Below are 14,975 nucleotides of genomic sequence, written 5' to 3' on the forward strand. Positions count from 1 at the left end.
GTTGTGGCCTAGGGCTAAGGAGATTGTGGAGTGGAAATGAAAAGTCACTGCTAATGGACATAGAGTTTCTTTGGGGTGTAATGAAAAGTTCTTCAGGTGATTGTGGTGATGCTTGCACCACTCTGTGGATAGACTTAAAACCACTGACACAAACTTTGAGTGAATTGAATGATATATGAATCATATTTCAGCCAAGCAACTAAAAAAGGAAGGAAGGAAGGAAGGAAGGGAAGAAGGGAGGGAGGGAGGGAGGGAGGGGAAAGGGGATGGGAAAAGAAAAGAGAGAGGGAGAAAGGGAGAGAGGGAAGTAGTAAAGAAGGAAGGAAAAGGGGAGAGAAAAAACAAAAGAGGGAGGGAGGGGGGAGGAGACGCCTAGAGACCAGGGAGAAATCCAAGTCTGTTTTTTGAAATCCTCAAGAGAACTGTGCTGGTGGCAGTGAGTGAGTGAAGGGCTCACGGAGGACTTTGCAGTCCTGCCTAGTGCCAAAGACAGGCTCAGGAGCTTCCACGTTATCCCAGAGCAAGTGGTCCATCGAAGCTGACTCGGCCCACTCTGGAAATAAAAGCCCTGAGGCTCCGCCCCATGTAGGAAACTAATGTGATCGGATGGATTAGTGGTCTGCACTAAAAGAAACCCACTCGACATACTCTTCCTATCCAACATGAAGCTTGTTTTCCAGAGCTTCAAGCCCCAGGGACACTTGGGCTGTAAGAAGAAATGCCCTGGATGCAGAATCAGAAGACTTGGGTTCTAGTCTTGGATCTGCCACCACTAGCCATGTGGCTGTGGCTGGTGACACAGCTTGCCTGAGGCAAATGTTGCCCCATCTTCAGAAGTTGCAAATTAGGAGCTTTGAGGAGGACCCCCAGGAATCCACATTTTCATCAAGTGATCCTAGGTGATTTGGGGGCTCATGGGTAGGAAGCACTGGACTAGAACCTACCTCTTTTCTTAGAGCACGAGGACTAAGTGATTCTGGGAACAGAGATTAATTGAAGTCCAGCATAGACACATACCTCTTATTCACTTCTACTTCAACTAAAATGCCCACCTCCAACCTCCCAGAGGGTACCCAGAACCAGTCAGTTACAATGGTCTGGCAGTATCCAGAATTTCCCTACAGCTGCTCCAACTAGGAGCAGCTAGGCTGGCTCTCTGCTTACCACCTTTACAAAGCCAAGTTCTGTAGCAACCAGTCCTGTGTTCCCCTCCTAGGAGGGAGGCCTCCATTTAAGGGTTAAGGAAGCTGTACGCCTACGTGTGTGCACACACACATCAACAAGACTCTGAGCTTATCTATTAAAGTTAAATGCTTCTATTCATGCAAGACTTTGCCAAGGTGAACTCACTGAGCCCTCAGATAAATGCATCAAGTCAGAAACAAAGGGAAAACATTGGGATCAAACCAAAAGATAAATTACAAATCGGATTAGTGGATCTTCCCCTTGCTCTGCCATGGAAGCATGCTATTAGCTATCTAGACGTGCCCAGTGGCTTGCAACACCCACACAGGAACATACAGGCAGCATCCACAGTGCCTCTCTCCGGTCAGGCACAAAGCAGAGGTGACCTTGACACTTCTCACTCCTAAGCCTCTAGCACTCAGGCTCATGGCTGCAGTCAGAATTCTCAGCTTTGGGCAGGAAAAAAAAATGAACTTTCCCTTTGGCTCTCCCCCATGGTGCCAGCTGGCGAGCCCACAGACCTTCTGCCAGTTCATGAACACAGTGTTCTGTGACATTCCCTAGTCCCTGCTGCCTCCTGCCACCCCCTTCACATCCCTGCCTTATGTTATGGCAGACTAGAAATGACCAACCAGCAATCGGCATTGTAAGGAGGAAGAGAGCTGGCAGGAAGCAGGAGCACATTTCTTCCCAGAAAACCAGATAGGCATGAGGCTGGGCTTGGTGACTAGCCTGATAATGAGCCAGGGGGCAGGTGTCGTGGGAGACAAATCCTGGGAAACTGAAGTCTACAATGTTTATTGAGGTTAGCCACGTGGCAGGCATTGTGCTAGTGGTCAGGCTTAGAGAATCGAGTGAAAGTGTTCTTGTCTTCAAAGACCACACCTTCTAGAACGTACAGATATGTTATAAACCCACATGGCACAGGGAGACATTGGTACAAATAAGATGCGCATTGCAAGGAGTAACAAATGCTACCCAGGAGGAAATGGGGAAGGACCCAGCATGATAATTCCTGGCCTGTTCCTAGAGCTGTGTGGAATGAGCATTTCTAAGAGCGAGTGGTCCAAATAAGGAACAAAGGCAGAACTGACAGACTGAAAGCAAGTTACCTGGGAAGAAAGGAAGTAAGAGGAACTGACATCATGGCAGGCAGTATTCAGAAATGCCATTTCAGAATTTATTATTTCAGAGGTGGGGCAACTTTGAAGCATCCAGGGTTACAGCTACAGGGGTAGCAGAACTGGAGAGGAACAGGTAGATAGGAGAGGAGGAGGTGAGGCTCTTGCAAGCTCGGAATTGCGTAGGTCATTGTGTGAATGTTGGGGTCACTTGGAACAATAGCAGAAGGAAAGAGGGAGAGCCTGGCCACCAGGAACTAGAGTCCTTATGCTAAGAGAATGTGTGACATGATGTGACCATCCATAGACGAGGGTGCTGAGGATGAGGAGAGGATGAAATGTCCATCCAGGGCTCCTTCAGAAGGAAACAGGCTCCTGGGCAGAGTTCATAAGCCAGTGGCCTCAGGCAGCCATGACAGAGAGGAGATGGACAAGCCCGCTCCAGCTTCATCCAGATTGCCCTCAGGGGTACATACATGGAACAAATCTTTCTCCACTACCTCCATCGGCTCTGGAAACAGAGGCCAGTCCCATTGGTAAGCAGGGGCTGTGTGCCGCTCAACTTCTGCCTCTGACCTGGTGATTGTCTGGAACCCCGGCAATGTTGCCCCTCTCTGGGATCCCCTCCTAGATTGGCTAGAGGTGAAGTGGCCATCCTTGACTTCAAGGGCCATCTCCTAGAACTACTGCATTAGCAAAACAACCTAATCATGCCATCCCTTTGATTTCCCAGGCATTAGATCCTTCCGTGGAGTTCAAGGTGAACGGCCTCACACTACATTTACACTCTCCTGTCATCTTTGACTTTCTTTTCCCCACAAGCAGCACAAATTCTGTTCTCTTAGATTTTCTATTTAGGACATTTTCTCCAGGTCCTATAATGCTAGTTCAGATAGTTCTGTTTGGCCACAGAAAGATGGACATGTTACACACAAGCCCACTTAACCTACAAATCCGGTCTCAATGATGACACTAGATTCTATTGTTCTCCCCCAAGAATGGTGCAGCCAGAATCCTCATTCAATAACAGAATAGAAATAAATCTGTACTAGAAATAAATGGTGGCAATTTGCAGCAAAAGAACCCAGGTCTCCAACACAATAATGTCATTTCTTTAATGTACTATTGGCAGCAGACAGATTAGGACACATCTGTAACCTCACAGAATGCTTTCAGCTCCTTGAAGCAGAAACCTTTTTGTCTGTTCATTTTGGCTATTTGGAACAGAACCATCTTCAAAAATGTCATCCAAATGAGTATCTGTTATGATATCACTTTGTGATACAGACATGTGATACATGTCCTTAGAGCTGTGCTGTCCCATGATGCAGACAGACGTTAGAAGTCCAAATCTGTCTCTCTTTTCTCTCTGTCAGGAATTCTCTGCCTGATGGTTTCATCTGCCCTTCCCCAGCCCTCAGTGCCCCTAACCTGCTGCCCTCTATGCTTAGGAAGAATTAATGATTTTCCAAGAAGATCCAGAATATTGGTAATATTAAAACTATTAATGAAATGTTACTAACATTCATTGACACCAAATTCTGAATCCGGGCTCAGGTTCAAGATGTCTCATGACTTTTAGATGAAGTGAGCACAGAGGCTTTGTGACAGCATTTGCTTCTGTTCAGAGAACCTCTCCCGTTTATTTCTGGAATCATCGATGCGATCTGAATCGTGAGGCTGTTGGAGGACGGCCCCAGGCACATGAGGCTGTGCCCGTCTTGTCTTCTGAAGTCATCTTCATGCGTATCTGCACTGAAGTTCCCCACCGCGAGCTATAACAGGCAGGTGTGTTATGTGGCAGTAACAATGGAGCCCCGAATTCTCTCTGTTACATCTGACTCCTGAGCGATACAATGTTATCAATAATTTTCTTTTGCCCAGAATTCTATACTTATTGCCATGTGAAATTCCTACCTATAGGAAAATTTGCTGAGCAAATAAGTTGAAACTTTGACATGTTATCTGCTAAGGATGGTCCCCTGTGGCTAAATGCTGGACATTGGAGCAGAAACACTCAAGGAAGGAATAGAGTTCTCTGTTGAAACCCAGCTGGAGTTCTGTGTTCCTGTAGTGTCACCAGCTCTTAGCACTGACCTCTGACCTCTTAGCACTGACCTCTGACCTCTTTCTTACTCTTTTTTGCCTCTTTGGTTGGCCCCTTCTTATTCCACCTCTAAGAATCACTCATCTTTACAGCAGCTCCAACTCTTGACCATCTTGACCTGGCAAGAGCTGAAATGTCACCATGAGACATCAAGAGGAGTCTAATTTGAAGGAAGCTGGGTTAATTTACTTACATAGGTAATAAACATGCATCTAGGAGAAGTGAATTCATACCACACATGGGAACCATGAGACAAGAACTCCACGTATGCATGACAGGAAGCCCCGCCTACACGTCCAGCTACTTAAGGCTGATGGTGAATTGCTATCCTGGTGTCCTTTGGAAGCGGCCCAACATAGCCCCCATAGGAGAAAGCCACTTCCTCATGTCACCACTGCTATTTCTAGATCTGAGGGACACAGGAAGAACCAGATTAGTTGAGATCCAACCTGAGCCATCAGCCCCAGGAACAGATGGACTCATTGCCTTCAAAATCCAAAACACATCTGCTATACACAGGAAAAAGTCAGATGTAAGACTCGGGGCGGGGGTGTCACCTTCAACAAGGCACGGAGGCGGCATGAGCAGCCTGGATAGTGCTAGATAAGTGACTTTACCTCTCTTTCCAGGACCCCATGTCCTCTGAATTGCTCCCGCCCTTGCAATCAGTGACTGATATTAGCTGATCTTCCCTTACACCTAAATTCTGTGTCAGGACTCCTCTACTTCCCTCTTCAGCCCAGAATCTAGCCAATCTACCTGCGCTGACCCTTAGAATTTAGTTTCCCTCATTTGAAAGATTCTAATTTTACTAATTGGAGAAAAGAAATGCTGTTGTGTATCTTTCTTTGGCTTCAGAGAACTTTCACCATCTTCTGGGACACATGTCCCCCCGCCCCACTCCTACATGAGATGCCTCCCTCAGTGGTACTCCATGGGTCCCACCTCCTAAAGCAGGAGCCTGGGAGTCCACCTCTGATTCACCTCCCTCAACTGGTACCAAATCCTGTCAGTCTGCTCTTACTCCATCCCTTCCCACTGCCTTCACCTCCGCCACTGAGATGCTGAACCTGAGGACAGTAACATCTCTCTCTCCAGGACTAGCAAAATGGATACATTTCCTGTTAAAACGTCTCAGTGGCTCTCTAGTGTCCGCAGAATTCACTCAGTCTGAGTCTACAATGTGTCTGGCACTGGGTTCTTTCAGGAGGTGCCAAGGTGTGTGCAGGGCCTGAGCCCCTGGAGAGTCCACAGTGAGTTGGGCACAGAAGGAAGATGGAGTCACAGGAAAAACTATAAAAGAGGGGGTCACAGTTGGGAACTATAGAAGATGGTGATACCAGAGCTGAGACTTAATGGGTAAGTGGCCATTGGTCAAGTGGGTACTAATAAAAGGGAAAGGAAATGGCTTGTGGTCATCTCTGGCATTTAGGGGATAAGAGAATGAGACCCAAGGTGAGGTCAGATCTGGATTCCTGAAGGAAAAATATCAACCTGTGTTTACCATCTGCTTCAGCCCAAGTCCCTGCTCCACCTCTAGGAACCCCTACCCAGCGCCCCAAATCTCTCCTCCTGCTCTTCTCTGCCTCTGTCTCTTCTTTCCTCCCACCCCTTTCTGTCCCTCAGATATAACTAACAGGGTTCTTAATCTGTGACTGACTCCTGAAGAAGAGATGACCCTCGTGTGACCACCATCTCTTCTCAGATTTCTCTGAGAAGAGCAAGCCCCAGGTCCTCTGTTACCACCCTACAGAGACCCCTGAATGGTTCGGGGCCTCTGAAGATAATCATTTCCCCTGGCCATTCCTGTCATGGGCCATAAGAGCCATCTTTAGTGAAACACCACCAAAATGAGGCCCAAGTACCACACTCCATCCTGGTTATTATACCAGGCATCCAAATAACAAGCCCAGTTCAGAATGCAGCCTCTTCCAGCAGGTCTCTCCAGGAAGAGGAGGAAACATCCAGCCCTGTTGTCCAGAGACAGTAAAAGGGAAGCCTATGGATCCATCTTCAGTGACATCTCTCTTGGGATGAGGCTTTCCCACAGCCCTGCCCAGCATATCACAACATCCAGTGACGATGCCCAGCCTCACTGAGCACTGTGGGATATCCCTTACAATGCTGGCCACCCAGCACTAAGTGACACACAAAACAAGCAATTGACAGCAAAAGGCACCTGGCCTGGTTTGCAAGCTCTTTGGGAAGTTGACACCCAGGTAGAACAAGTAAAGATTGGCAGCCTATAATAATGGGCCCACTTCCGGGTGGTAGTTGAGCTCTTCAGATAGTAAAGATCCTATTAATGTGGGCTGGAGCCCTCAGCAATGGATTCAATGAGAAATTGGGTTGGAGCAGGAGCTGAACCATTGATACTGGGTGGGATCTGGACAATAAAAAGGGGAACAAATCCTCCTGCAGTTCCCTGACCATCCAAACTCTTAATTGGGTGCTGTCAGGGCAAGAGGCAAGAACTGAATAAAGGGACTGTATGACAGACACAAAAACTTCTCTGTGCTGCCTCTCCTGATAGTGACACCTTTCTCCGAGTGGCAGCATCCCCAATTTTAAAATGCCCTGCCTTGTGACTCAAAGGACCGCCCTTGCCCCTGACCTTGTATTTCAGCAAAAAAATGTCCTCTCCACCCAGGTGGCAGCTTTGCTCTGCAGGACAGAAGCAATCAGCCTCCATTCTCAGCATCCATATTCATGGGGAATTGTTTATGCTCTGACCTGTAGCCCTGAGTGGGACGTCAGCCTGGGAGCTGTGGCTGATGGTCCCCAGAAGTGTACTTCAGGAATGAGCCCAGCACCATCTGCCTCTCCTCCAAGTAACTCAGGCCCTGGGAGGAATTCACAGCTGTTGTCATTGCCATCCCAGAGAAGCATGAAATAGGGCAAGGAGGAAGGGAGGCAGCATCTTTCAGAGCCAAAGCTGCTCCTGAGAGTGTCTGAAGGTCATTAGTGTGGCTGTAATCAGGCTATTAGCCAAATGCAGGTGGAGAATGAAGTGGCTTTGAAATTGCTTTTCAGAAAAAGCAGAGCTTGGGTTGGGATAATCTATGCATATGATCTCTTTCAAGTAGCTCTTCAGCTTCCTCCATGACCAAGACAGGACTCAGATCTCCAGCTAACCACAGTCACAACTATCTAGTTCCCTGGGGGTGGGGTCTTCCAGGCAAAGCTCTGCCCTCTCTGTTTGCTCCTGCCCTGTGTGAGCAGGTACAAGCCACCAGATTCAGAGTCAGGGCCTAGAAGCCTGTGTCACTGGTTGGCTCAGAAATACTGCTTTTAGTTCACAGATAGGTGACCTCATTCCGCATCCCAGAGTGGGTAGAATCCAGTGCCCAGTGCCCAGCACAGCCATCCTGTTCCCTTCAGGCTTTCCAAGGGGACTCAATAACAGTCTCACTTTGGGAGGAAGCTTCTTGTGGAGAAAGGGAAGCCTCCTACTCAGCCCTTCCTAGGCACTTGGAGGAGTCAGGTCTTCCTCCAAAGCTGCAGAAAGAGGAAGGTGTGTTCCCACCTGCTCCTTCTTGAAAGTCCTTGTCTCAGTTCTTGGTACCCCTGACTATCATTTCCCTGCGGCTAAGACTTGGGCCTCACTCTTCCTCTTATCTCCTTCCACACCCAACGTCTATCTCACCTGACCTCTTTCCTCCTCCCCCGTAGCCACTTAATTTTGTCTCTGGCTCCCCAAAAAAAGGGCCCACTGCACAATCCAACCCCTCTCCAACCCATTTTCCACATTGCAACCAGAATCATCTTCCAGAAAAATTTTAGGTCTCATCCCACAATGCCTCTGGTCAGTCCTTCCATAGCTTTTGTTGTCTTCAGAATGGTGTCCAAATGCCTCCCCTGATCTCTAACCCCCCAAAACCTATGTTGCGGCCACAACGAATTTTCAAAGGGTCCCAATAATTCTTTCTCTCAGTAGCACCCTTGAGTAGGATGCTCCCTTTGCCTGACAAGCTCTCCCTTCTCCTCCCTGCTAGACCAAATTCTATTCCTCCTCCAGAATTTGAATCCAGGAGCCTTCTCCCTTCAGGAAATTTCTGATTCCTCTTTTTCCCAAGCTTAGGATCAGTGAGAACCTGACTCTAATAAAATACAAAATAGGGCTAGGGATGTGGCTCAGTGGTTGAGTGCCCCTGAGTTCAATCCCTGATACCCATCCCACACACACAAAAAAACCCACCCTCCCTGTTATGAGCTATTACAGTATATTATCTGATCCTGCTGTAGTCAACTTTGTATCTCCTATGTCTCTTACAATGCATATGTAACAATGAACACTTTGAAAATTAAACTCATGAAAGAACAAGTAACATAATGGGTCCATCAGTCACTCAATAGGTTGATAACTTGGGGTGAGCATAAGCGGGGATCAAAATGGCAAAATCATTAATGCAGAATAGGTGGCAGAACCATCCATGAAAATCACATAAGCAAAACTAAGAAATGTTTTCAAATGAAATATCTTCAGCCCAGAGTTTCAACGACAATTTTGGCTGATGTATTCCACCAAGAACCATCCAATCAAATGCGTCAACCCTTGGTTCTGTGAGTCTCATCATCATCCAAAGAACAATACCTGATAATTAGCATGTAGTATATAGGCTGAGTGGTTCTGGATGAATGATTGTGCTATAAATCAACAACTACCCCTCTAATCACAGCCTCCACACTGTGTAGTTCTCCAGTGGTGGGATGGTTCATTTTAGGTGCCAAATTGACTGGATGAAGGGATATCCAGAGAGCTGGTAAAGCACATTCCTGGGTGTATCTGTGAGGGTGTTTCCTGAAGACATTGGCACTTGAATCAGTAGACTAGGTAAGGAATACCCACCCTTACCCAGTATTAATAGGCATCATCCAACTTGCTAAAGACCCAGGTAGAACAAAAAAGCAAAGAAAGGGTAACTTAATTTTCTCTCTATCTCTTCTAGAGCAGGGATACCCTTTTCCTTCCCTTAGACATCACAGCTCCAGGTTCTCTGACCTCTGGTCTCTAGTATTTGCACCAGTATCCCCCAGAATTCTGAGGTCTTCAGAATCAGATTGAACCTTGCTACCAACTTCCCTGACTTTCCAGCTTGCAGGTGGCATATGAAAGACTTGTCAGCCTCCATAATAGTGTGAACCAATTCCCCTCATAAATTTCCTCTCATCTATCCATTGGTCTATCTATCCATACATTGATAGATGCTATTGGTTCTGTTTCTCTGGAGAACATGGACATCTACACATGAGAACATTGATGAGACAGGATGCACTTTCCAGCACTGGTTTTGGGTAAACCAACCTTTGGCACACTTGTTGACTCTTCAGAGTGGTTCATGGGAAGGATGCAAGAACACCATCTTCTGAGCTGACATTTCTGGTTTCATGAAGAAGTAAAGAAAAGCCAATTAAATTATCACTGACTCACAAAGTGAAAACTGCTTCCCTCTGGCTCAGCCTTCTTCTTGGACCAGTTTGCATGCCAGTCCTCAATGCCTGCAGGCCTCCCCAGGTCTCCTTCACAAGCTGGCAGATGTGTTCAGTGCAATGCTGGCACAATGTCATACAGGTGGCCACCCATATGGTGCCAGTTTGGATCTGACTCCTGGAGAAAACTCTGGGAGGCCACTCAGCCATGAAGGACACCTGCCAGCTTCCTGTACAGGGTCCAGAGCTGACTGCTCATGGGGACACAGGTGGAAAGCAGGTGTTGTGCATAAATGGACTACCCTCTGCTAATCACCATGAATCAAGCCAGTGGTGCAGGAGAAAACAAAATGAGAAAGAACCATCAAACAAAAGGTGAAATGAACTGGTAGCCAAGGGGGCAGGGAATGCAACTGAATTCTCATAATATACATGGTCACACTTCAGGCATGCTGGAAACTCAGAGATTAAAGATATGGGAACTTCAGACTTGACTCCAGTTAATGCAATATCTGGGGGGCGTTCAGTCTAATAAACTCAATCTACTAAAGGCCACAATAGCCAAAGAGCAGATTCATTCAAGCGATGGCTCAATATTTATTGAACACCAAATATGTGCTAGGTACCTTTATGGGTGCTGGGGGCCGAATGGTGAACAATTTTTACAAGACATTCCTTTTTAGACGTTCCTTTTAGTTGGGAGAAAGGCAGAGAGACAAGCAAATATGAAAATGCTAGATAGGAACGAGTGCTATGCAGAAAAGTAAAAATGAAGGATGTAGTAGGAATTGGGTGACGACTTTGGGTTGGGTAATCAAGGAGGTCTTCTCTGAAAAGCTGACATTTGAAGGTGAAATGAAAACCTTAATGATAAGGAGGAACTAACTAACTAACCATACAGGCATTGGGAGAATAGCTAGTACAAAGGCTTGAGATAAAACAGGTTGATGCTCAAAGGTAGTTAGGAGAGCAGTGCCCAACAATGGGTGGTCCTATAAAAGTTGAAAGGTATCACCACCTGCAACTGAAAGAGCTCAGGGAAGATACGAGTTGAGAGTGACCATCTCAACAATGTTAACCATTGGGATACCCAGAATTAAGAGGGATTCACACCAGGACTATGTTTCACATTGGACCACGTTTGGTGGAGTTGAGTCAAGGCTAAAAATGAAGCTGGCAAACACAGGAGAGGGTGGAGCTGAGGTATATCTGGAGGATGGGATTGAACTAAACCCAGGGTCAGAGTATAAGTGAACAGGTATAGAGGCTAGAATAACCCAGTGATCCCAGGATGCAGTCAGGAGCTACATGTGAAGGCAAAGACAAAGAGAATCAAAGATCATGGCATTTCCACTTCCAAGAAATTTGGGATATGCTTCTGTGTTTGTCACCTTTTTACCACTATGACCAAAATACCTGACAAGAGCTCTGTATGAAGGTGCACACCTGTAATCCCAGTGACTCAAGAGGCAGAGGCAGGAGGATTGCATACTCAAAGCCAACCTCATTAACTTAGTGAGATTCTATCTCAACAGAAAAGGAAAAAAGGGAGGGGCTGGGGATGTGGCTTAGTGGTTAAGCACCCTTGGGTTCAATCCTTGGTTAAAAAAAAAAAAACTGGCAAGAAGAACTTACAGGAGGAAAAGTTTACCTTAACTCATAGTTTCAAAAGAGATGTTAGTCCATGGTCGATCAAATCCATTGCTTTGTATCCGAAGTGAGGCAGAATATCATAGCAGAAGAACATGGTGGAAGAAATCTCAACTCCTGGCAGCTGGGCTGGGAAGCAGAGAGAGTGCAAAAAGTGACAATTCAAGGTCACTCCCTCCATGACCTACAAGCCTCCGGCCATGCTTCTGCCTGCAATAACCACCCAGTAGTCCATTCAGCTATTGATGGATTAATACACTGATGAGGTTGTAGCTCTCACCATTGCCCAAAAGGCTACCTCTGAACTTTGATGCTACACTGGGGATCATGCTTTCAACACACCAGCTTGTCAGGGAGCATTCCAGATCCAAACCATAAGAGCTTCCAATTGGGAAAGGGCCAGTTAGAGATTTGACAAAGCTCAGAATTACTAATTACTCCTATATCCTTAATAGTCTACACATTTTTTTAAAAAAAACTTTAGTCTCAATTCTCTAATGTCTCAAGAAGTTCAAACTCAAATTCCCAAAGTCAAATTCATGATCTTCCCCCCATTCACTCTATAATTGCTCCTCCTTCTGTATTTCTCACATCAGTGAATGGCACCACCATCTCCCACTCCTCGCAGGCCAGGAGGGTGGGCACGGCAAGCATTAGAAACAGACTCTGAGATGCAGATGGGCATAGGAGAGGTATTAGAAAGTGATCTTGAGATCTAAGAGGTAAGATCAAGGAGAAAGAAGCCAAGCTATGGAAAGGTCTCAACCAGCCTCAGCCAGCTGCTTTGGAGACTCTAAAGCTGAGAAGGTTTGGGTTGGGATGACAGGTCTCATATATAGCTTTTATGCCCAAATAACGGCAGTCATTGGGTACAGACTATGCAGGGGGGTAGTGTAACAAGATAGCTATCTTCAGCCAAGGGTAGTTCTCCCAGAAGCTAGAGTAATGAGTCCTTCAGTATATGGGGCATATCAAAGCATCCACTTGACCATATTTACCTTCTGCTCCCTTTGTGTCATCCCCAGCGTCCCATGAGGGGACAAGTCCTGAGTGTCTACCTTCTATACATCCCTCCCACCCATCCGGTTCTCTTCTTCTACCTTGACACTTGTTCAGGTTTCAAGGTTTCTCACTTGGACAAGGTCTTCAACCTACTCTCCCTGGCCCTCCCTATGTTATACTCTACATGACTGCAAGAATTATCTTCATAATATATAGTCTGAACCCCTTAGGGTTTAAAATTCTTCACTGGTTATCTTCAGAATTCTTTTCAACATGGAATCTGAATTTCAGATCATAGCATTTCAAATCCTTCATGGCCTGGCCCCTGATGACTCCTCTGTCCCCATGTTCCCCCTATTCCCACCCCTTGACTCTTCTTAGCCTTTTGCATGACTTAGTGCTCCCTGGTGCTTTGGACATAGGACTTTGTGATCAGAAAGGCCTCCTCAATCTCTACCCTTTCTAACCTTTAGGAACCAATTCACTCTATCCAGAAACAACACATTCAATAGAATCCAGCCTACTTTGCTCCAGGACGTCTTGGACTTCAGCTCTCTTGCTTGGTGTCTTGTCCACATTCCTTGTGAGACAACAAGACCCTTGCAAACAGAGCCCATAAGATGGGCCAGGCACTGAAAAAATAGACATGAATATGGAAAAAAATAAGATGCAGCCTCTGTTCTTAGAAAAGTAGGTAATTTTGACCAGTAAGAAATAGCAGTCCTTGGTCAGGTGTCTAGTGGGGAGCTCTAGAACCTGGGGAATCTCTAGCTAGAACAGTGGCTGCACCAGAAAAAGGAGGCCATGTTTGTGACCTTATATGCAACTCTCCCTGGGGACTCCAAGGAATATTGGTCACAGGAGCATGTTGAGGTACCAATGTCAACACTACCTAAGACCTCCATAACTAAAGGGGGGGATTCTCATTTGTGAGCCATAGGGAGACACTCCTCTGAAAGTTTCCAGAAGACTCGTTAGTAAGCTCATCCATTATAGGATTACTTAGGGACTTCGGTAAATATTACAAAAAGGGCCCTCATCTGTGGGCATATATGGGACACACCCTGGGGATTCCAAGAAGACCTGGGAAGGATTGTCAGTCGTAAGCTCACGAGAAACACCCCTGGGCACCTCTATGTTGGGGATTTATTGTGAAACTATGTAAGGCACGACTGAGTTCAAAATATTTAGGGACCTTTTGCAGGAGTTAAATTTCTGCATGATCACTCAAGACAAGATCCCCTGAAACCTGAGAACTTCTTTTACCCACAGACCTTTGGGCACTTGTTTTTGTTTTTGTTGATTTATTTGTTGGTTCATTTTTCGTTTTGAAGGGCTGGGGATCTAACCCAGGGTGTGGTATGCATTTGTACATTCATTTTGATCACTGAGAACCACACCTCTTTGCTCCTCCTGAATGACAAGCTTATTATTTGGGTCTGGCAATTCTTTTGTTGAAGTTACTATCAAAACTTGCCTGGGAGTGCTTTTAACTCTGTCTGGTGGCCTTGCATATCACAGTTGGGCTCCATTAGGCAACCAAGTTATCATGTAACTCTCAGAGGCAAGCTTCTGTTTTTAATTTTTGGAAACCCCTTCCTTTGGGCCCCTTCGCTATTTACAGAAGGCAACAAACTTTGGCCTGGATGAAAAAGGCGTGTTCAGTGGTGCAAGGACCCACAGTCAGTCATGTGCAGGGCCCCGGGCATCCCCAGCCCATCCTCTCTCTAGTCAGCAGCCGGCACATTTCTCCCTCCCTGATTCCAACACCAAACATTTCCATCTGTTGCAACTTCTTTGCAGAGTTGGGAAGTGCGACTCAGAACCCCATTTACAACAAAAGATATGAATAAACAATTCATAGAAGGGGAAAAATAAAAGACTTTTACTAAATATTTGGAAGGATGTTCAGCTACCCTAAGAATTTACAAAATGCACTTTGATACTTGTCACCATGTCTACCCATTAAATCAGCATTAAAAAAAAATACTAAGGATATCAGAACTGGTGATGGCAGTATAAAGGGGAGTTTTCGCCTGCTGCTGGTGACATTTTAAATTGCTATAAACTTCTTGGGAAGAAGTTTGGCACCAAACCCTAAAAATGTTCTGCCTCTTGACTTTGGTACTTTGCTTTTAGGAATATATCCTAAGGAACAAACCAGACTTATGTGAAAAGATAAGCATTGAACTGCTATTAGAGCAATCACAAAACAGAAGTAGAAGTAATCCAATGGACTTCTCAGTCTATAGGAGTAGACGAAGGGGAATGAAGGGAAGGGAGGGAGAATGGGAATAGGAAAGACAGTAGAATGAGTCAGACATAATGTTCCTGCCCTTATATATGAATACACAACCAGGGTAACTCCACATTATGTACAACCACGAAAATAGGACCCTAATTAGAATAAATTGTACTCCATGATGTATAATATGTCAAAATACCCTCTACTGTCATGTATATCTAAAAATAACATATTT

The 14,975-nt window shown here is 45.8% G+C and overlaps 1 protein-coding gene across 2 annotated transcripts in view; it reads right to left on the minus strand.

Annotated features, from left to right (window-relative positions):
- Window positions 1-11,520: 11,520 nt before the first annotated feature.
- The window catches only part of DPF3 (double PHD fingers 3), a 314,874-nt gene continuing 311,419 nt past the window's right edge, over window positions 11,521-14,975 (minus strand). For both annotated transcript variants that reach the window (XM_081289488.1, XM_081289484.1), the window contains exons 10-11: window positions 13,020-13,127; window positions 11,521-11,622 (exon numbers count right to left, since the gene is read on the minus strand). In XM_081289488.1, coding sequence (XP_081145614.1) covers window positions 11,536-11,622; window positions 13,020-13,127 — 195 coding nt within the window. In that variant the 3' untranslated portion in view covers window positions 11,521-11,535. The remainder of the gene's footprint in view (window positions 11,623-13,019; window positions 13,128-14,975) is intronic.

Source organism: Spermophilus citellus (genome assembly GCF_964194105.1).
Source record: "Spermophilus citellus genome assembly, chromosome: 4".
Classification (NCBI taxonomy): domain Eukaryota; kingdom Metazoa; phylum Chordata; class Mammalia; order Rodentia; family Sciuridae; genus Spermophilus; species Spermophilus citellus.